General features: G+C 44.9%; 1 protein-coding gene across 1 annotated transcript in view; it reads right to left on the bottom strand.

Annotated features, from left to right (window-relative positions):
• Positions 1-613: 613 nt before the first annotated feature.
• SH3RF2 (SH3 domain containing ring finger 2) overlaps positions 614-24,156 on the bottom strand; it is a gene marked incomplete at its 3' end in the record, with an annotated part of 125,974 nt that continues 102,431 nt past the window's right edge. The window contains exons 6-10 of the mRNA XM_079917148.1: positions 15,795-15,886; positions 14,170-14,340; positions 6,890-7,122; positions 3,061-3,419; positions 614-877 (exon numbers count right to left, since the gene is read on the bottom strand). Coding sequence (XP_079773274.1) covers positions 614-877; positions 3,061-3,419; positions 6,890-7,122; positions 14,170-14,340; positions 15,795-15,886 — 1,119 coding nt within the window. The remainder of the gene's footprint in view (positions 878-3,060; positions 3,420-6,889; positions 7,123-14,169; positions 14,341-15,794; positions 15,887-24,156) is intronic.

Here is a 24,156-nt window from a genome sequence, read left to right as displayed (position 1 = left end):
TGATGGTAGTCAGCTTTCTCTCTGACCTTGTTTGGAGCAAAGCCAGGAAGCTGTCTCTCTTTGGTTTAGAGGGTTCTTGGAATGTTCAAAGTATCTGTCTCACACCCTTCCCAGAAATTCTCCCTTGGCAGCCAGGATTATGACGATGGAAGCACAAAGATATGGTGGCTACTAGTGGCTGGTGTCTAGGTCCCAGAAGATGGCAGAAGCTGTTCTAAGATGTTGAGGTCAAAGAAGTAATGCCAGCATTCCACCATTGTGACCCCCCTGGCTGAAGCCCCTTTTATAACATCATAGAAATTCTACACAGAACCCAGAGGATGAGAGGCTGCACACTCCACGCTGGGGAATAGAGTGGGCAGGATGAGCTCCCATTCCTTGGTCTGGGTAGTGGCCTTGCTACATTGAATCATTATGTTTGGAAGGTCATCTAGTCTATCTTCCCAGCGAGGGCAGGAATCCCCACTCCCACCTGTCCTTTCCTGGAGGTAAAATGGGCAGAACAAGGACCCATGCTTGAGTCCCCAAAGAATGGCAGGACGCCCTCAGTGGAGGCATACTGTATTTAAATGCAATTCACCTCTTTGGGGTCTAGGAAAAGCCACCTGTAGATTCATTTGCTGGGAAACACGGTCTGCGTGGTCGAGGCAGTGGGCGCTGGGGCCATGATTTTGCTAAAGGTTGACTTCCTCCGGAGGTCTGTCTGCTGTCCAGAATGGCAGCCGCTTCGGTGGGCGAATAGGACGGTCATCTCTGGGCCCAAGGGGGCTGCTTCAGGCTGGGACCCCTTCGGGGTGGCTGGTTGTTCAGGCTTCCCAGAGGTGTGATGTTTGGCGGGAGGAGGGCTGTAATTCTGAAATCTCACGGTTTTGACTTGCTGTAAGACAGAGGAGAGCAAAGGGACATAGGTGAGTGGGAGACCTGTGCTATTTCCCCCTGGGACTTGGTTCATGCTGTTTCTCTACACTTGCCCCTTCCTGGAATGCCTCATTCACGTGTTCATCCAGCAAATACCTGTGTCTGTCATGAGTGTCGACCATGCATCACCACTCTGTCAGGTGCTGTGAAGCCAAGAGTGAACAAAACCGCCCTGACAAATGACAATGATAACCAGTGCTACTGCGGGGGAAGCAGAAGATGCTGGGAATGCGGAGAAGTATCCAACTGAAGCTGGAATGGGCCTTGTCCGAGAAGGCCTCTTAGAGGCAGAGTTATTTCAGTCGAGAACTGAAGAACGACTGGGAATTAGCTACGAGAAATAGGGGGGACAACCACCTACCTGAGAATAGGGTCCTTCACCTCCCCTCTCTCCTTCCCACCTGCCCACCTGCCAGTAAGGCCTCCCTGCTGACTCCATCCAGACAGTTCCTTCATAAACCCTCAGAGCAGAGTTAGCCAACTGGACACTGCTGACTGAATATAGTCTGCAGAAAGTCTGGGAGTTTGATTCAGTTGCTAACACATTAAAAATTGGGAGATGCATATAAAAATCAGCATTTTATATGTCCCTTAAGATAATCAAAGGGCAGGCACACTGGGGCCTGTGCCCCATTCTGGCAGCAACTGGCTGGAGCTGATTAGCAGGTCCCGCTTTATGTGGGAGTCAATGATCTGATGTTTGCATAAGCCCTTCCTCTCTCCCTTCTTTCCTAGCCTGTTATAGATCTTGTATATTAGATATTCCTTTGGCCATTCCCTATCTTACAGCTTAATAAAGTGTTCTGTGCTACTGCTCAGAAATCTTTTTTTTTCCTGTGAAATTCAATCCCAATGTCTTGAGATTGAAAGGTGAGTGGGAGACCAAATGTCTTCATTCTTTTGACCCTTACCATGTCCAGCGGAGGTCTGGGCACTTACTAAACACAGTTTGAGGGCTGCAGCTAATGGCTTGGGGGTAACTGACAAGTGAGGTCTGGAAAACTTTGAATTATTTGAATACCGTAATTCAGAAGAAGAACTCTCAACATTTAAATCAGTTAACACTAACTTTTTCCAAATGCCTTTCCCTGCAAGCTTATAGCTTAGTTTTTGTGTCAGATCTCAGTTCTACTCCAGACACTCATGTGTGTCAGCTGTGTGCTTTTGGGTAATGTACTTTAACTCCATAAGCCTTCATGTCCTCATTTTTAAATGAGGATGACAATAATAATTATAGCTACATCAGAAGGTTGTTGTCAGAATTAAATGAGATAGGACATGTGAAGTACGCAGCACAGTGCCTGCTAGGTCGTTAGCATTCAGTAAATGCTTAACAAAGAGGAGGAAACCACACCATCTTTCCATTTGGAGGGAAATGGGTGATGGTAGTGATGGTGATGTTGGTGGTGATGGTGGTGGTGATAGTGATAGTAACGGTGGTGGTGCGATGTTCAATACACTAAAAGATAACAGTCACCTAATTTTCTTCACGTCACCTCCTCCATCCCTGCCTCAAGGATATTGTTGAGAACATAACACTTTTACAAAAACTCTTAGGACTTCCAGTGGGAAAAGCCCTAGAACCGATAACCGATAACCGCAAAGGTCCCGATAACAGTTGTTGGAGTAGTTATAACTCAGTGTGACCTTACTAAGTCACTTACCTTCTCCTGTGCCTCAGTTGCCTCTCCTATACTGTGAACGAGTACGTATCAAGCCCTGTGTAAGTACTTTACTCATTTAACTCCAATGCTATGAGGCTATTACTCTTCTTGCCGCCATTTTAGGTAAAAGAGTCTCAGAAAGGTGAAGTGTTTTAACCAGAGTCACCAGCTAGCAAGCAGCACAGCTGGAATTCAAGTCAAGATTGTGTCTGATGCCAAAGCCGTGTTTTTTCCAAGTTGCCTCTGGGCCTCGAAAGAAGGATGTATAAAATCTTCTGGAAGCGTAAAGGAGATTCAGTAACATGTCTGGGGAGGGTGCGGGTGATGTGAGGATATGGAAGGGGGGTTGTGTGTGAGGATTCTTTGGAGGCTGCAGTTTTGATTCCTTGTCCATTTACGGTGAAATCTCAGGAGCTGGGACACTGTGCAAAGTTAGGGGTCTAAAGAATCAGGCCCCCCTAATGTCACCTACTCCTACCTTTTCGCTGCCATTTCTTGAGTTCTCTGGTTTCACCAGGATGGATGGCGGGGCAGATGCAGGCAGTTTTGGTAGAGGCTCACTCCTGACGGGGATTTCTTTGCCTTCCATGATGAGGGAGCTGGCCGCCGAGTGGATCCTGGTGTCGCTACCCCTGCTGACGCACGTGAGGGCAGGCTCCCCAGTGGCAGTGGGCTTGGGTCCCATCTCCGCCACCACCGCCGAGGGTGAGGAGGGGGCCCCCTGTGGCTGGTAGAATTGGAACTGCTGAGGCCGGACGACCATGGTGGGGCTGCGTCTGAGGGAGCCCACCACGAGGGTGTGGACCCCCGACCGGACGGGTCTCTGCAGGGATCCATCTGGGGAATTGTATGACAGAGATATCAGCAATGGGGCAGCTGACAGCAGCTTGGGTGGGAGCTGGGTAAGCAGTGTGTCCTGATAGCCCAGAATAGTTAAGTGCTTTCCCAGTTTGACTGTGCTCACATTCTCCCAGGGTCTTTCAAAGGTGACCTTATTCTTTTTTTAGTGCTGTTTGCTGATGCTGGCAGCAAATGACTGGCTAGGCGAACACTGGGGGTGGGGTGGCGTCAGAAGGTATATCACCTCTATTTGTCCTCTCCCTCTCTCTCTCTGTCACACACATACACACACACACTCCTACTTTCTCCCTCCAGGCCTTTAAGATGGAAAGTGAAGAAGACAGTCCTAAAGAGAGAGCTTCGCAGTGAGAAATAAAGGCGTGGAGACCAAAGAGGAAAGAAAAGCAGAGACAAAGAAAGAGACAGCAGAAATTGAGACACGCAAGAGAGAGTGGGAGGGAGAGAGGGTAGGAGAGAGGGCAGAGGACTCCAACCAGCTACTTAAAGAAAATTCTGATGGAAGCTTTAGGCCTGTGGTGGTGGGACCTCTGCTTTTCATCGGGTCTGCAGGGAGGAAGGGTGAGCGGAATTTAGGGACTGTGTGTACCAGGCAAACGTGACAGCAGCTGGAAGCAAATTTGGAAAGGTTATTCCCAAGTTAGGGATGTGAGCGGATGAGCTTCGTGAAGTCCCATGACTCAGGCTCTGGAATCAGATCTCCTCCCAGGGAGCCAGGAGCACATCAGTCACATCATCTCCCTGCTCCTCGGTCCCCTGGTTGTAAACTGGAGCTAAAAACAGCACCTCGTGGCCTGGGGTGAGGATTACATTTTATGATGTGTGCAAAGCGTTAGGATAGTGCCTGGAACATCATAAATGCCCCATGTTTTAAAACTTTTTTTGTGTGTTTTTAGGTAAAGGAGAAGCAAACTCTAAAAATGCACGGTCCAGGAGTTTGGTTTTGCCCCTTCCGTTTCCCTGAGCTCATTTTTTTTTGTTTCTTAAACTGAGATAGTCCTCCCTCAGTAAAAGGAAGCCATTCCTTCCCCTCAAATTCTCTGGAAGACAGGAGATCCCCATCCTTTGAGCATATGTCCTGTGGGTGACCTGGAGAATAATCGAGAGTTCATTGTGCTCTGTGGGGGGCAGTGGGGGAGACACCCTGAGAAGCATTGTGGGCTATTTCTTCATAAGGGTCTCCCAGAATTTAGAGCTATAGGTGACATCCAGCAGAGATGTTAGTTCTTTGTGACACTCTATGGACACGTGTGTGAATCAAAGTCATCTGTGTCCAGCGCAGAAGGCCTGAGCCTAGGCCATGTTCTGTGTCATGACTCTTTATCAAGCCGGGTGTGAACATGAAGAGCAGATGCTCACTGTAACACCGCTGGCGTTCTCAGCTGCCACTGGCAACCCAGCCACCACTACACAAGTCTGACCTTTCAATGTCAATGTCTGTTTTTCCACTGACAGCCCTGTGAGATGCATACAGTCAATTCTCTGTCATTTCTCTTTGCTTTGGGGAGATTGATAGCTTGACCATCCTCACCTTGGGAAAAGGGAGAGAGAGAAAGCCTCTGGGACCTAGGAAGGTCAAAGCCACACTAGGCAGACCTGTCCTTAGGCTCTCAGAAATGGGTGAAAAATCAGTTTACCGCCTTATCTACTTATCTTGTCGGGTTCCTAATTTCCAAGAGCTTTAATGCTTTCTTATTACATGTGCATATAATGCAAGCGTCAAAACTCCAAGCCAATCAAGATCTACACAAAGTTAGAGAGGGAGTGTCCGAAAGGAAGTGTGAACAATTGCCGAGGGGCTTTTCTCCCGGTATTCAAAAGTGGTCTAGACTATGTGAACATTTCAACACAAGTGAAGTGACTTACATTCACATTCTGGAGGGACCCAACATGATCTGCTTAGCTGCAGTAGCAATATTGATACTGATAAAATGCTATACTATAAAAATAGCTAACATTTCTCGAGAGCTTATTATGTGCCAGGCACTGGGCCATTAGTGTTAAATGAATTATTTAATGCCCTGATGAGGTAGGTACTATTTTTATTTTCATTTTGCAAATGAGAAACCTGAAGGCCGAAGAGGTCAGTAACTTGCCCGAGGCTGTTGTGGTGGGATAACTTATTGCACGTATGTTTTGTGGGGAGAAGGTGGAGGAGAGGGTGAGGAGGGAGGCACTGTCGGCTAGAATTAAGAAGCAACGGTGGGATTGGTGGTCAAGCAGATGATCAGAAAGCACTGAGAAAGGGTAGAACTAAGATAATTGCTTTACTTGTCTTGGGGCACTAATTGCTTTAATGTCTGTGTGGCATACCATCCCACATGTGAATCTTTTGCTCTGACTAGTACTGCATTTTCACCTTTAATCAATTTTTTTTTTTTTGCGGTACGCGGGCCTCTCACTGTTGTGGCCTCTCCTGTCATGGAGCACAGGCTCCGGACGCGCAGGCTCAGCGGCCATGGCTCACGGGCCTAGCTGCTCCTCGGCATGTGGGATCTTCCCGGACCGGGACATGAACCCGTGTCCCCTGCATCGGCAGGCGGACTCCCAACCACTGCGCCACCAGGGAAGCCCACCTTTAATCATTTTTTAAGACAGCAGGAGGGATGGCAGAGCCCAGTTTAAGTCAGGGGATGTAGAACAAATCAAGTTGACTTTGCTTGGCTTGTTTTCTTCTTCTAGAGAGGTGTACGAATATAGAGGCTTGATGTTTTATAGAACAATGGGTTTCAACCACTTTTTGAGAACCCCTGAAAATGAAGCCTTATGCAGAAATTCAATATATTAGGAGATAAAAGCATGGCTTTGAAGATGAAGGAGCTATGTAATTGCCATGTGTGCAATGTGGATGTTATATAAAAATAAAACCAAGGTGCAGAACAGTGTACTAAGATTACAAGGTATGTATGTACATGGACGAGAACTTGGGACTGGGGGGCAAGGATATGAAGGAGACATTTGTACAATATAATGTACTTTTGTACAATATAATTTTTTTTACCTTGTGCATATATTAGTTAAACAAAGTGGGATTCAGGGGCTCTTAGCAATGACTCCTCTTTTCCTCTTCCCCTTGTTTCCCTTTTGGCACCTCCTGAGGGGTTCCATGGAGCACAGTTTAAGAAGCATTGATCCAGCAAGTGCTTTAGTTGTCCTGTCTTAATAAGAACCAGCATCCACCTTGGCCATGCTCTAATTATATGTTGGCATTCAGGGCTGGTATCATCCCAATCAGTCAGCGTGCGTGTATGAAGTGACTGAGGGCGGGGACCTTGAGTCCATTTGGCTTCATCTGATAAAACAATGCAGTATTTGGGAAGTGTAAAGCAACCTTCACAGAGGCTTGTTTTAAAGCCAAGATCCTTGTTTTTGCAAAAAGCACTCTGTTTGCCAGTGTGAGATCCCCCCATCCCCTAGCTCTAGGCACGTACCTCTCTGCCACCACTTACTCTTTCTCATGTTGCTCCGCCTTTTGCGGAGGGAGCCCTGCCCCAGGGTCCTCAGACCGGCCAGGTTCCGCACGGGGTTGACTATGGCCGTGGGCACGAAGACGGACTTGAAGGGCCGGCTCTGCCGGGGATCACCTTCTGAAATGCTGCCTTGGGAGGACACAGAGGAGGTGGATAACGTCCATGTGGCGTAGAGAGCAGAGCTCCGGGAGTCTGGAACACTAGATGTCTTTCTGGTTGTGCAAATTTTTTTTTTTTTTTTTTTTTTGTGAAAGAGAAGAAATAGAGAAAGAAAAGGTTCAGTCAAGAGTCCTGTTTTAAAAAAACGATCTGCTCCCAACTGTATAGCACATGTGGTCCCTCCTCATCGTATTCCTACCCATACATACCTACATACATATATATATATATATATGTTTATACTTGTCTTCATCACAGGCTTAACTATGGAGGCCTCAGCTTCCACACCTGGATAACTGTGTGGGCATGCTGAGGGAGGGGAGGGGGTCTCATACTGAGGCCTGGTGGAACTAGAAGACTTGAATATCATCATCTTTCACTCCAGCTCTGATCACTCTTCACCCCGTGTCCCTTCAGCCCTCAGTTCAGAGCACAAGATCTTGTATGTGTTCATTTCGCTTTGCAGAGGTGATTTCTTGTTCTTTCAGTGACTTTCCCACTAGATCCTAAGCTCTTTGAAGGCAGAGATTTTATATGACTTGTTTTATAGCCTCTGTGTTCTGCACATATTGTTTATTAATAAATGTTTGTTGAATGGCTGCCATGATGCTTTTAGCACTGAAGCCAGTCATTTTGTCTCACACATAGTAAGCACTTACTGTATACCCACTGTAACACCCAGCATTGGCCAAACACTGCCCACATCATCTCACAGGTTTTTCTCGACAGCCTTCTGAGGTAGGTACTGTTAGTGCTACTGTTTTGCAGGTTAAAAAATAGAGATTTACCGTTACTTGTCCAAGCAATTAATAGATCTGAGATTTGAACCCAGGTCCAGGCTGGCCCCTCGCTCTACCACTAAGCTACCTACCTACTGGCTAGTTAGAGCCTTCATCATTTGGAAAACCCTGCATCCTACTTGAAAATTCACAAACTAAAGGAGCTGGTAGGCCCTACACATGCCTCCATAAGACCTAATTCTTCAGCCTTAGGCTCTGATTTTTAAGAACAGTGTTAATATTTTGTAAAACACCAATCTCCTGTCCATGTTTCCAGCCTGCAACTCCCTGAACCCCATGGGGAATGGTGTCATTTTACATGCCCTTCTTGCCCTTTTACCATCCTGCCCCAGCATCACAGCCCCTACCGAGTAGTCCATGAATCCCCTTGTCACTCTATTGATTAAATAACCCCTGCTAATTCCCTGGAGATAACCAGTTCAACCAAGGCCCCGGCACAGAGATGCCCTCCACGTATTTTCCTTCCTGTCAATGCCTCCAGGTTTCTCTTTAGGTAATTCCCCCTTATTTCTCCTTTTCTCTCCTTGTTTTGCTTTAAAAAAGTATATGTAGTTTAATATCGAGCCACCAGTGTTGTTCAAGATGGGAAAGGCGTCATGTAATGCAGCCAACTCTGCCCAGGAAGCATATGCAGCCAAACACGCTGGGAACTGATGCTTGCAGAGAGGGGCTTCTGTCCACAGCCTTCAGCCTGCTTCTGGCCCCTGGGGATGCAGTCAGTGAGGCGGAGTGGGCTGTACACCAGGAAGAGCTCAGACTACATTCTGGAGATGAAGGCTGGGCTGGAGAGAACTCCCCAGCACTGGCTTGCCTGGCAGAGTCTGCATCTACCTGTTTCTTTTAAATGAATTTATTTATTTATTTGTGGCTGCACTGGGTCTTCGTTGCACTGCGTGGGCTTCTCACTGCGGTGGCTTCTCTTGTTTCAGAGCACGGGCTCTAGGAGTGTGGGCTTCAGTAGTTGTGGCACATGGGCTCAGTAACTGTGGCTCGCGGGCTCTAGAGCGTAGGCTCAGTGGTTGTGGCGCACGGGCTTACTTGCTCTGTGGCATGTGGGATCTTCCTGGACCAGGGCTCAAACCTGTGTCCCCTGCATTGGCAGGTGGATTCTTACCCTCTGCACCACCAGGGAAGCCCCTACCTGTGTTTTAAACAAAGGCCTCAAAGTGTTGGATGCTGCAAAATGGACTGGCAACAGCAAAGACAGGTTCCAAATTTGTTGCCAGCAGCATCAGCAGCCTGGACAGAATACAGTTAATGAGGCCCAAGCCAGCCTAATCCTACCAGTCCCTTCTTTGGACAACTGTTTACAGACAAAGGTGCAACTTCATTTTTCTGGACCCAGCATGAGGCCAGATTCCAGAAACTCCTAAATCTCAAGTCTCCCATCCAACACTGAGTCCCTCTATGTCTTTTGGCAAAAAGCTCAGCACTTACCCAGCATATTCTTCTAGCATCAAAGCACTTTGCAAACATATATTCATTAATCCCCATGACACCCCAGACCTGCAGATATTATGATCCCTGTTTTCTAGATGGAGAGACTGAAAGACATTCTGGGTTTAAGTGGGAGGTGTGTGTGTGTTGCCTCTGATTTGCTCTGCTGGGCTGCTTTGAGTGTGCAGGTCCCTGTGTCCCCTTTTCTACCTGAGATATGAGCCCTTAAGAACTTGCGCAGTATTTGAAAGGGACATGACACACAGCGGCTCTATCCTGCTCAGCACTGTCAGTAACCTCCTGGTAAGGCAAAAGCTTGGACCATGACAATCTTTCTATAGTTCTATGTAGAAAGTTAAAGGAAAGTGAGTGGTGGCCCTCGTGTCACTTTTCTCCACCCCTTAGGCATCAGGATGGCATATGTGTCCAGTGAAGGTTGCCAGAAAGAGAAATATCCTGGCTTATTGGGCAGAAGGGCATTTATTGGGAGGACAGGAGGGAGCGGAAAGAGCTTGGAAACAGGATCCAAGGGAGGCTGCTGAGAGCTGGGCAGCAGGGATAGGAGGTGGGAAGAGTCTGATCAGGTGCTGCGCCTTGAGTCCCCGCCATGAATGGCCTTCAACTCTGTCCACATTCTCTCCTCCCTTGTTCCTTCCTTGTTCATGTTTCCAAGTCCCAAGAGGCTGAGCCTGTCCCTCACCTGTGGTGATGAGTTGAGGAGGTTGGGGATGAGGGGAAGGGGGAGAGGGAGGAGGAGGAGGAGGGGGAGGAGCAGGGGGAGAGGGAGGGGAGGAGGGAGGAGGAGAGAAGAGGAGGAGGAGGAGGGGGAGGGGAGGGAGGAGGCGGAGGAGGGGGAGGAGGAGGGGGAGGGGAGCGGGGAGGAGTTGGCTTCTGCAGCCTCTGAAAAGGGAGGAAACTTATGCCTCTACCGAGACTGTGCATGGAAGAGGAAACCAAAGGGATGTAGGTGCTGTTAGGAAGGGCTTGAATGAGAACGTGACAAGTGTTCTGTACCACCTGAGCCAGGGGATAACTCTGGGATACGGGAACTAGGTCGTGGTGGCAGATATTTAGTTGTGGTTGGCACAGCTGGACAGGCTGGTGGCACCACCGAGCACAGAGGACTGGAGCTTTACACAGCATAGCAGCCTTTCATCTCTCAGTAATTAAAAGGCTCCCTTGCTGAATCGTAAATCAAAACCCTGGCGTTTTTGTCAACTCTGGTCTCTAATTGATCCTGAAACTCTGGCTGGCTCAGTTCATTAGGAGATGATGCTAGTAAGAGCAGAGGTTCAAATGCTCAGGGGGCACTACACACCTTTGAGGTCTGGCTGTCTTATAAAAGGCAGCCCTGTGCACCACGGGGGCTGGTGGCAGTGCAGAGCCATCACTGCAAACAGACAACAAAAATGGGGCAAAACCTCTCACACACACAGAACGTTAGAACAGAAAGGGGCCTTGCACACATAGTCCAACCCACTCGGTAGGAAAAACTCAGCTGACAAAGGATGGCATCATTCAGCCCTGAGAAGCGGGAGGAATTAAACCTCCCAAAATGGGAAGGGTTGTTAAGAACAAGGGTGAGCTGCCCCCAGATAGACAAACTGAGCATGTCATCTGCGTCCAAGATTTTGGGGATGGGAACTTTCTCTGCATCTGAGAGGCTGTCAAGGAAAACACATACACACAGAAAGCATTGATCTACTGTCACCTAATAGCCCTCAGGAGATTATACTGTGACAGGGACTTTCCGTTTTAGAAATGCTGGCTCTCTAGAAGCAAACACACACATCAGCATAAGTAGCATCTCAGTATATGCACATATGCAGGTTTCTATGAGCTGGGGGTGGGGATGGACTCATGGCAAACTATGCTGGTGCTGAAACTCCATCCACTGCCTAACACGTGGCCATCATGGAGCGGGTGAGTCTAGATGCTCATGACTCGCCCAAGAACAGATCTAACTTGGAGAAAAGCCAAGAAGGAGAGAACGGGAAGCTGGAGCCTTGAAGTACACTGGAATGGAGTCCTACATGCATTCTAGTTAGGGTGACCTTACGTCCAGGTTTTCCTGGGAGAGTCTCAGTTTACACCTGCTCTCCTGGTAGAGTGTCCCTCTTTTATCTCAAAAGCATCCTAGTTTTGATGGTAAGTTATATGGTCACTCTTCTTTTAATGTTTTTTTCATGGAATATCCAGGACTTTGGGCTAAGGCCTGATGCATAAGCAAATTCCCCAGTAGTAGAGATGGTCCCTAGAGCATTCATGATAAGATTCCATGGAAGACTGTTCATGAGTTAGGGTAGGTCCTTGCTCTTTGTTGTCACTTCTGGATCATCCTCCCACTGGAGGGACTTCTCAAGACTTCCCAGCTTGGGTTCACATGATTAGACTCCACCACCTTCCACCCTGCCGTGTTGGAGCCATCATTTCCCCTCTTTCCTTGAGGAATTGAGCTCCTGGATCACTGTCCTTCTCTCCATCTCAGTGGGTCCTATCATGATGATCTCATCTAGTCTTAGGGCTTTAAATACCATCTCAAGGCTGGACCTCTTTCTTAAATGCTAGACGTGTATACTCAACTGCTTACCAATGTCTTTACTAGGAATACTAAGGCATCTGAGACTTAATCTTCTACGAACCAAGCTTTTGCTTCCCCCCAACACCTCAAAACCTGTTTGTTCCTCTTTTGGTTTTCAACTCCATCTCGGTAAAAGGCAACTCTGTCTTCCAGTTACTCAAAGCAAAAAAAAAGTGGACTCACCATGAATCCTCTCTTCTTTTACACCCAGGATTTGATTTGTCAGAAAATCCTGTTGTCTCTACCTTCAGAATATACCCAGAATCTAACCATTGCTCCCTCCCTCCACAGCTAGCGCCTTGGTTCATTTCACCATCACCCCCTCCCACAACCGGATTATTACAATATCTGCTTAACTAGTCTCTCTGCTTCAACCTTTTCCTATCTATAGTTTACTTTCAACCCAGCAACTAGAGGGATTCTGATTACAACATAAGTTAGATCATGTCATGCTTCTGCTCAAAGCCCTATAAATCGGTTAAAGCCAAATTCCTCATGATGACTGAGGAAATTCTGTGTGATCTGAATCCCTGTTACCATTCTGACCTCATCACCTACTAACCCCCTCTCACTTCCCTAACCCAGTCCTATTGGCCTTCATGTCAGGCGTGCTCCTCCCTCAGGGCCTTTGTTCTGTACTCGCTGTTCCTTGGGCCTGGAACACACCTCCCTCATTTCTTCATTCTACCTTCTTACCGCTCAGTAAGGCCATCTCTGACCAAGCGATTAACATTGTAATCACCCCCACGCAAATTCTATCCCCCTTTCCTGACTTCTTTGTTCTTCTTAGAGCTTATCATTAGCATGCCACATATATTACTTATATGCCTTGTTTATTGTCTGTCTGTCCCACTAGAATGTAAGCTCCACTGGGCGAGGATACTGTGTCTTTTATTCACTGGCGTTTCTCCAGCATCTAAAAACGTACCTGACATATAGTGCTCAGTACATATTTGTTGAATAAATGACTTAAAGCATCAGTTGTAGACATCCTTAGTTTGCCTTTGGAGATTTTGCAGTTTTCTAACAAATTCCAAGAACCTTCCATTTGAAAGGAGTGACTGTGATTCTCTATTCCAATTTTCTGGCATGTGAAGAAATCTTTTTGCCTGGATCTGTTGGAACCCACAATTTACCTGTAGTCTTTCTAGAAAGGGGATCCACCACCTCACCAGCCAGACTGATTAGAAAAATCTATGGGTTAGAAAGTGCAGTCTTTTATTGAACCAGAACCTTCTAAGTTGTATTCACTGGTTCACTGTCTCCTCATGGAACAAATCTACTTCCTGGTCTACACATTCTGTTATGGTCCCTGTGACCCTTGTCTTCTGCAGCTCAAATAATCCTACTTTCTTTATAGGTTTCTCCAGTGATGTAGTTTCTGTCTCCTCACCATTGCTGCCCTCCACTGGACACACTGCCCCGCCTACATGAAAGTCCCCAAAACTGGCCATATATGACTCTAGCTCTGACCCCCAGAGAGTAAAATGGGATTTTTCCCTTTCCTTGGAGTTATGACTCTGATATGTCATAAAGACAGAGTGTATATGTAGTGATGGTCTTACTACCTTGTGACAGGCTTTGCCTGGACTTATGGGGGTGGGGGTAGGAGGAACCATGGATAGTTTTGGGGTCTGTGTGTAGTTGTGGTCATATGAGGTGGCTGGACAAACTGTATGCCAGTGAAATTGATGAATGTGCCAGAGAATGAAAAAGATTGAGAAAAGCTGTTTGGGAAGAAGATCTTCAGGGTAACTAGCATGTGACCTGGGGTGTGGATGGATGGGTAGTGGTCTGAGTCACAAAAACCCTGCCTAATGGACCAGAATCCTGGGAAGTCTCCCAAGGTGCTCCAAGAGGTCTTCTGATCATTGTGTTTTTGCATTGTGCCATGATTGTGAAGTGTCAGGGTGCAGGGTGTGAGGTGCGATTGGGGGGGGGATTATATAGTAGAAAACCTGAAATCTAGTTCTTGAGCAGACTGGTTAACTCTGCACATCAATTTCCTCATCTGTAAAATAACATCTACCTTAAACAAGATTCTTGAGCATAGCCAATGAGTTAAGAGATGCAAAAGTGCTTATAAAATGTGAAGAGCTATTTAAAAGATAACTATTCTGCTATTTTTTTTTTTCAGTTAAGTGTTAGGAGGGTACTAGAGCAAAAGCTGTTTCTTGGCCCTTACTCTGAAAGGGCATTGAGTCCTTCAGAGATTCAACCCACAGATGGCCCCTGGCCTAGGTGACCTGACCCTCTGATGCCTGAGATTGGAGAGGACCCACCTGAAAATGGGGATGACATAGTTGTTGGGGAAGATGCCGACTCGCCCGGTCACCAAGGAGACACCCCTGAGCCAGCCATCCTGGTACTTCCCCAGGACCCTGATGCCCTCTCCCTTCTGCAGGTCCAGTTCGTCAGGTCCATGGGCTGAGTAGGAGTGCAGGGCTACAAACCTGGGGAGACAAAAGGAACTGGTAAAGGAAGCTGGTGAGCGGAAGGCCTGGAACCAGTGAAGGGTGAAGCGAGAGGAAAACTTAGAGCCCACCTGCCCGGTGTTTAGCAACAACACCTTTTAAGAACTGAAATCTCACTGTGTAAGGCAGATGAAAGTGGTGGAGCCTGGTTGAAGTAGCAGTGGAGGCGCCCAGATCCCTGCCCCCACCTCCTCCCTGCTCCTCAACAGAGTGCCCCACAGCTGCAAATCACTCATTTAGGTCACATAAGCACTTTGACAATGGGGAAACTGGTCTAGAATAGAGAAAGGAGCTGGTGACCAGGAATCAGTGGCAGAGCTGGGTCTCAAACCTGGAAGTGATGGTTCTATCTAGGATGCTTTTTCACACTGCTTAGCGTATCCCCCAAGACAATGGTCACAGCCATCAAGGTTCAGGGAACTGAGGGGTCAGAAGAGAAACCTCTCTGATCCACTCCCTCTCCTGAGGGTAGGGACATGTCTGATCCCCAGGAATGGCCCGAGGAGCTTAGCTTAATGTAGGCCAGAGGTGGACATGGGAAAATGGGAGGCGGGTGTTAATTTCAGTGTTTGGCACGCAGTGGAATACTGGCTGCATGTTGGCGTGGAGGAGGATGGGCTTGAAACATGGTAGAAATGTTTTCGGGTTAGAGCAGTGACTTGCCTCTCTGAAGTCCACACAGGAGTTGGGCAGGTGATATCCAGGTATAAGCCAGGGGGTGAAGACCCTGGGGAATAGTGAGGCTGTGGTAGGAGAATGCAGGGGACACGGATTCGTGTCCCGGTCCGGGAGGATCCCACGTGCCGCGGAGCGGCTGGGCCCATGAGCCGTGGCCGCTGAGACTGTGCGTCCGGAGCCTGTGCTCCGCAACGGGAGAGGCCACAACAGTGAGAGGCCCGCGTACCGCAAAAAAAAATAAAATAAAATAACCCACTTTGGCTTGCCAGGTTCAGGGTTACCAGTGTATGGCCTCAGGCTGGATGTTAGGAAGTCCTTCTAGACTCTATGGACTGTGAGACACTGAAAGGTTTTATCAAAGGGGCTAGGAGAGTGTTCCCATCTGCAAAGTTCCTTTCCCCTCTAAAATGCTATATTTATGTCTTGCTGATTACCAGAGCAACATCTATTGATGACCTTGCATTGTGAATCTAAAGGAAGACAATAGAAATTGCTCAGTACCTAAGCTTCCTGTAATGTTTTGGTATATAATCTTCCAGTCTCTTTCTACTTTTGTAAAATAATGAGCCAGGATGATGTGGTTTGGTAATTTGTGTTTTTCACCATTATTCCCTTTGGAGGTTGTAAAAGAAGGGGAGCTGTTATCTCTCTGGATGTGTTGGTTGGGGACGGGAGATGCTTGATGGCAGAGGGATGGCAAAGATGACCCCTCTATGCCGGGACCGGGAGTGGAGGGTTGAGCTTTTTTTACTCACATGTTAGCTGAGAGGTGTTGCTGGGAGCCGGGCAGACTGATGATGGCTGTGGAATGTCCTGGGGAGGCAGGTGCAGGGTGATAAGTGCTGACCTACACAGACAGAAAAGCCAGGCAGAACCAGTGAACATCACCAGCCAGGCCCACAGCAGAGGCAGCCTGACACAACCAAAAACCAAGGGCCACGCCTGGCACCACCCAGCATGTGTCTTCTCTGTGGTTTGGGGCTGTAGGCAGAGCCGAGTGGTGGTAGATTGGTTTATCGTTTGCTGGGGTGGCATGCCAGGGTCACAATCCAAAAGACTGCTCAGAGAGGGCAGAGGAGAAGACCTGTCTAGTTTACAGTCAACAGGGTACTGCCAGGATCCTCGATCTCTTCCCTGGGCCCCTGCCTACCCATCTCCCACTGCACTCACCTCCCTCTATGAAAACCTATTCTCATAAAATGATACAATAGCTAATATTGAGAACTTAACACTCGCCAGGCAGTTTTAAGAGCTTTACAAGTAACAGCTAATTTAATCCTTATTAAAGGGACTATTATCATCCCTATTTTTGGATGAGAAACTGAGGGAAAGAAAAGTTACCTAACTAGTATGAAACAAACTTTTAAACCAGGTTGTCTAGGTCCTGAGCCCACACTATCAGTATTAACACACACACAGACACACACACTCACACTCACACACACAGCAGTTTACCCAGTGACTTAAGGAAGGTAAATCTGCATCCTCTTTACTTTTCCACGATGAAAGAGGGAGCAATAATGCTAAAAGTATCGGAAACTGCCTATTATCCTGGCACCTTGCCTGTTGTCTAACATCTTACCTTGCTCATTTCCTTCTTGGCATATATCACAGGCTGTGATTGTTTCCTTGTTTAGTTACTGACCATCCCCCATCACTAGACTGTAAGTTCCATGAGGGCAGGGACTATGTCTTTTTCATCATTGTATTTCTTATGTGCCCAATATGTACTTGTAGCTTAAAGAATGAATAAATGAACAAAAAGACCTTTCTACCCAGTCCACCAAGGACTAATGAAACCTCAACCATCTCCATGCCATCCAGAGTAAATACACTCAATCTGTCTTTAGTTGTCAACTCATAAGCGATGGTATGTGTGCCTTTTTACGACTATGCTTTTGTGGGTATAACTATTATTTGCATATGTGTGTTTGGGCAGTTGCTAATCCATTACCAAGTATATGTATCTCTGGTTCTTTCTACAATTGCGTATGCTTTTTCAGAACCCATGACAATTGTATGTACATGTATGATGGCACTGGTCTATTGTATGTCTGATTATGTTCACATATGTGGGTCTGTGGATTGATAAGCATGTATACTCTGTGTGATTATATGTATGTATGGTTGTAAATGTCTATCTGGAATTATGTGTGTAGGTATGTAAACTCTAGAGGTGTGTGCAAATATGAATGGGTATAGTTTTATGTGTGTGCCAATGACTGTGGAAATATATGTATGGCTGCGTATGTATGTGTGACATTTCAATCCAGGTATAGGATCAGAAAACTATTCTAGTCAGATAGTAACAAGTGTTGGCAAGAATGTAGAGAAATCAAAACCCTCATACAGTGTTGGTGGAAACGTAAAATGGTTCAGGCCCTTTGGAAAATAGTTTTGCAGTTCCTCAAATGACTAAACATAGAATTACCATATGACCCAGTAAGTCCAATACCCAAGAGAGATGAAAACATATGTCCACACTAAAGCTTGTGCATGAATTTTACAGCAGCATTATTTATAATAGACAAAAGGTGGAAATAACCCAAATGTCCATTGACTAATGAATGAATAAACAAAATGTGGTATATCCATACAGTGGAATATTATTCAACCATAAAAGAAATGAAGTATTGATATATGCCAGAACATGGATAAGCCTTGAAAACATTACGCTAATTGAAAGGAGTCAGACACAAAAAACATAATTCCATTTATATGAAATGACCAGAAGAGGCAAATCTATATAGAAAGTAGATTAGTGGTTTCCAGGGGCTGGGGATTTAGGGGGATATAGGAATAATAGTTAAGGGTACAGGGTTTCTTTTTGAGGTGGTGACATATTGTAAAATTGTGGTGAAAATGGTTGCACATCTGTGAATATATTAAAAACCACTGACTTGTACATCTTAAATGGCTTAAATGTATGTTATGTGAAATATATTTTAATAAGCTTTAAAAATATGCCAAAAAGCATATGATCATCTCAGTAGATGTAGTAAAAGCATTTGATAAAATTCAACATCCATTTATGATACAAACTCTCCAGAAAGCAGGCAAAGAGGGAACATACCTCAACACAGTAAGGGCCATATATGGCAAACCCACAGCTAACATCGTACTCAATGATGAAAAGTTGAAAGCATTTCCTCTAAGATCAGGAACAAGACAAGGATGTCCACTTTCGCCACTTATATTCAACATAGTTTTGGAAGTCCTAGCCATGGCAATCAGAGAAGAAAAAGAAATAAAAGGAATCCAAATTGGAAAGGAAGAAGTAAAACTGCTCGTTTGCAAATGGCATAATACTATGAGTAGAAAATCCTAAAGACACCACCAGAAAAACTACTAGAGCTCATCAATGAATTTGGTAAAGTTGCAGGATATGAAATTAATGTACAGAAACCTGTTGCATTTCTATACACTAACAATGAAAGATCAGAAAGAGAAATTAAGAAAACAATCCCATTTACCACAGCATCAAAAAGAATAAAATACCTAGGAATAAACCTACCTAAGGAGGCAAAAGACCTGTACTCTGAAAACTATGACGCTGATGAAAGAAATCAAAGATGACACAAATAGATGGAAAGATATACTGTGTTCTTGGATTAGAAGAATCAATATTGTTAAAATGACCATACCACCCAAGGCAATCTACAGCTTCATTGCAATCCCTTTCAAAATACCAATGGCATTTTTCACAGAACTAGAACAAATAATTTAAAAATTTGTATGGAAACACAAAAGACCCCGAATAGCCAAAACAATCTTGAGAAAGAAGAACAGAGCTGAAGGAATGACACTCCTTGACTTCAGACTATACTACAAACCTATAGTCATCAAAACAGTATTGTACTGGCACAAAAATGGATACACAGATCAATGGAACAGGATAAAGAGCACAGAAATAAACCCACACACTTACGTTCAATTAATCTATGACAAAGGAGACAAGACTATGCAATGGAGAAAAGACAGTCTCTCTTCAATAAGTGATGCTGGGAAAACTGGACAGCTACATATAAAAGAAAGGGGGCTTCCCTGGTGGCACAGTGGTTGAGAGTCCACCTGATATGTAGAAAAATAAACTCTAAATGGATTAAAGACCTAAATGTAAGACTGGATACTATAAAACTCCTAGAGGAAAATATAGGCAGAACACTCTTTGACATAAATTGTAGCAATATTTTTTTGGATCTGTCTTCTAAAGTAAAGGAGATAAAAGCAAAAATAAACAAATGGGACCTAATTAACTTAAAAGCTTTTGCACAGCAAATGTAGCCATTGACAAAATGAAAAGACAACCTACTGAATGACAGAAGATATTTGCAAATGATATGACCAATAAGGGATTACTATCCAACATATGTAAACAGTTCATACAACTCAACATCAAAAAAACAAACAACCGATTAAAAATGGGCAGAAGGTCTAAATAGATATGCTTCCAAAGAGGAAATGCAGATGGCCAACAGGCACATTGAAAAGATGCTCAACATTGCTAATCATCAGGGAAATGCAAAACTAAACCACAATGAGATATCACCTCACACCTGTGACAATGGCTATCATCAAAAAGGACACAAATAACAAATGTTGGTGAGGATGTGGAGAAAAGTAAACCTCTGTACACTGGTGGTGGGAGCCACTGTGGTGCAGCCACTGTGGAAAACAGTATGGAGGTTTATCAAAAAAATAAAAATAGAACTAACATATGACCCAGAAATTAAACTCCTGGGTGTATGTCCAAAACAAACAAACAAAAAAAAACAAAAAACACTAATTTGAAAATATACATGCACTCCTGACCTAGAGGAACTTGACCAACAAGTAGAAGATGACGAGAGAGCCTGAGCCAAGATGGCGGAGTAGAAGGATGTACTATCACTCCCTCTCGTGAGAACACCAGAATCACAGCTAACTGCCGAACAATCATCGACAGGAAGACACTGGAACTCACCAAAAAAGATACCCCACATCCAAAGACAAAGGAAAAGCCACAATGAGATGGTAGGAGGGGCACAATCCCAATAAAATCAAATCCCATAACTTCTGGGTGGGTGACTCACAAACTGGAGAACACTTATACCACAGAAGTCCACCCACTGGATTGAAGGTGCTGAGCCCCACGTCAGGCTTTCAAACCTGGGGGTCTGGCAACGGGAGGAGGAGTTCCTAGACAATCAGACTTTGAAGCCTACTGGGATTTGATTGCAGGACTTGACAGGACTGGGGGAAACAGAGACTCCACTCTTGGAGGGCATACACAAAGTAGTGTGCACATTGGGAACCAGGGGAAGGAGCAGTGACCCCAGGGGAGATTGAACCAGACCTTCCTGCTAGTGTTGGAGGGTCTCCTGCAGAGGTGATGGGTGGCTGTGGCTTACCGTGAGGACAAGGACACTGGGAGCAGAAGTTCTGGGAAGGACTCCTTGGTGTGAGCCCTCCCAGAGTCTGCCATTAGCCCCACCAAGGAGCCTGCAGGCTCCAGTGTTGGGTTACCTCAGTCCAAACAACGAACACAGGGAACCCAGCCCCACCCATCAGCAGTCAAGCAGATTAAAGTTTTACTGAGCTCTGCCCACCAGAGCAACAGCCACCTCTATCCAGCACCAGTCCCTCCCATCAGGAAACTTGCACAAGCCTCTTAGGTAGCCTCATCCACCAGACGGCAGACAGCAGAAGCAAGAAGAACTACAATCCTGCAGCCTGTGGAACAAAAACCACATTCACAGAAAGATAGACAAGATGAAAAGGCAGAGGGCTATGTACCAGATGAAGGAACAAGATAAAACCCCAGAAAAACAACTGAATTAAGTGGACATAGGCAATCTTCCAGAAAGAGAATTCAGAATAATGATAGTAAAGATGATCCAGGACCTCGGAAAAAGAATGGAGGCAAAGATCGAGAAGATGCAAGAAATGTTTAAAAAAGACCTAGAAGAATTAAAGAACAAACAAACAGAGATGAACAGTACAATAACTGAAATGAAAAATACACTAGACGGAATCAATAACAGAATAACTGAGGCGGAAGAATGGATAAGTGACCTGGAAGACAGAATGGTGGAATTCACTGCTGCTGAACAGAATAAAGAAAAAAGAGTGAAAAGAAATGAAGACAGGGGCTTTCCTGGTGGTGCAGTGGTTGGGAGTCCGCCTGCTGATGCAAGGGACATGGGTTTGTGCACCGGTCCAGGAAGATCCCACATGCCGCGGAGCGGCTAGGCCCGTGAGCCATGGCCACTGAGCCTGTGCATCCGGAGCCTGTGCTCTGCAATGGGAGAGGCCACAACAGTGAGAGGCCCACGTACCGCAAAAAAAAAGAAAAAAGAAAAAAGAAATGAAGACAGCCTAAGAGACGTTTGGGACAACATTAAATTCAACAACATTCACATTATAGGGGTCCCAGAAGTAGGAGAGAGAGAGAGGACCAGAGGAAATATTGGAAGAGATTATAGTCAAAAACTTCCCTAACATGGGAAGGAAATAGACACCCAAGTCCAGGAAGCGCAGAGAGTCCCATACAGGATAAACCCAATGAGAAACATGCCGAGACACATAATAATCAAATTGAAAAAATTAAAGACAAAGAAAAATTATTGAAAGCACCAAGGGAAAAACAACAAATAACATACAAGGGAACTCCCATAAGGTTAACAGCTGATTTCTCAGCAGAAACTCTACAAGCCAGAAGGGAGTGGCATGATATACTTAAAGTGATGAAAGGGAAGAATCTACAACTAAGATTACTCTACCTGGCAAGGATCTCATTCAGATTCGATGGAGAAATCAAAAGCTTTACAGACAAGCAAAAGCAAAGAGAATTCAGCACCACCAAGTCAGCTCTACAACAAATGCTATAGGAACTTCTCTAAGTAGGAAACACAAGAGAAGAAAAAGCCCTACAAAAACAAACCCAAAACAATTAAGAAAATGGTCATGGGAACATACATATTGATAATTACCTTAAACATGAATGGATTAAATGCTCCAACCAAAAGGCACAGGCTTGCTGAATGGATAAACAAACAAGACCCATATATATGCTATCTACAAGAGACCCACTTCAGACCTAGGGCCACATACAGACTGAAAGTTAGGGATGGAAAAAGATATTCCAAGCAAATGGAAATCAAAAGAAAGCTGGAGTAGCAATACTCATATCAGATAAAATAGACTTTAAAATAAAGAATGTTACAAGAGACAAGGAAGGACACTACATAATGATCAAGGGATCAATCCAAGAAGAAGATATAACAATTTTAAATATATATGCACCCAACATAGGAGCACCTCAATACATAAGGCAACTGCTAACAGTTCTAAAAGAGGATATTGACAGTAACACAATAATAGTGGGGGAGTTTAACACCTCACTTACATCAATGGACAGATCATCCAAAATGAAAATAAATAAGGAAACAGAAGCTTTAAATGATACAATAGACCAGATAGATTTAATTTATATTTATAGGACATTCCATCCAAAAACAGCAGATTGCACATTATTCTCAAGTGAGCACGGAACATTCTCCAGGGTAGATCACATCTTGGGTCACAAATCAAGCCTTGGTAAATTTAAGAAAATTGAAATCATATCAAGCATCTTTTCTGACCACAACACCATGAGATTAGAAATGAATTACAGGGAAAAAACTGAAAAAACACAAACACATGGAGGCTAAACAGTACGTTACTAAATATCCAAGAGATCCCTGAAGAAATCAAAGAGGAAATCAAAAAATACCTAGAGACAAATGACAATGAAAATACGAGGATCCAAAACCTATGGGATGCAGCAAAAGCAGTTCCAAGAGAGAAGTTTGTAGCAATACAAGCCTACCTCAAGAAACAAGAAAAATCTCAAACAATCTAACCTTACACCTAAAGGAACTAGAGAAAGAAGAACAAACAAAACCCAAATTTAGCAGAAGGACGGAAATCATAAAGATCAGAGCAGAAATAAATAAAATAGAAACAAAGAAAACAATAGCAAAGATCAATAAAACTAAAAGCTGGTTCTTTGAGAAGATAAACAAAATGGATAAACCGTTAGCCAGACTCATCAAGAAAAAGAGGTAGAGGACTCAAATCACTAAAATTAAAAACGAAAAAGGAGAAGTTACAAAAGACACCGCAGAAATACAAAGCATCCTAAGCAACTACTACAAGCAACTCTATGCCAATAAAATGGACAACCTGGAAGAAATGGACAAATTCCTAGAAAGGTATAACCTTCCAAGACTGAACCAGGAAGAAATAGAAAATATGACAGACCAATCACAAGTAATGAAATTGAAACTGTGATTAAAAATCTTCCAACAAACAGAAGTCCAGGACCAGATGGCTTCACAGGTGAATTCTATCAAATATTTAGAGAAGAGCTGACACCCATCCTTCTCAAACTCTTCCAAAAAATTGCAGAGGAAGGAACACTCCCAAACTCATTCTATGAGGCCACTATCACCCTGATACCAAAACCAGACAAAGATACTACAAAAAAAGAAAATTACAGACCAATGTCACTGATGAATATAGATACAAAAATCCTCAACAAATTACTAGCAAACGGAATCCAAAAACACATTAAAAGGATCATACACAATGATCAAGTGGGATTTATCCCAGGGATGCAAGGATTCTTCAGTATACGCAAATCAATCAATGTGATATAGCATATTAACAAATTGAAGAAGAAAAACCATATGATCGTCTCAGTAGATGCAGAAAAGCTCTTGATAAAATTCAACACCAATTTATGATAAAAACTCTCCAGACTGGGCCCGTGTGCCACAACTGCTGAGCCTGTGTTCTGGAGCCTGCGGGCCACAACTGCTGAGCCTGTGTGCCACCAGTACTGAAGTCTGCACACCTGGAGCCTGTGCTCCACGGCAGGAGAGGCCACCACATTGGGAGGCCTGCGCACCGCAAAGAGGGGTGGCCCCTGCTCGCCGCTTTTGGAGGGAGCCCGCGCGCAGCAGCGAAGACCCAACGCAACCAAAAAAATAACTAAATAAATATTTTTTAAAATGGTTAAAAAAAAAAAAACTCTTCAGAAAGTGGGCATAGAGGGAACCTACCTCAACATAATAAAGGCCACATATGACAAAC

This window comes from Stenella coeruleoalba (genome assembly GCF_951394435.1).
Source record: "Stenella coeruleoalba genome assembly, chromosome: 3".
NCBI lineage: Eukaryota > Metazoa > Chordata > Mammalia > Artiodactyla > Delphinidae > Stenella > Stenella coeruleoalba.
Note: the sequence above shows the minus strand (reverse complement) of the source record. Positions and strands in the feature narration are given on the sequence as shown.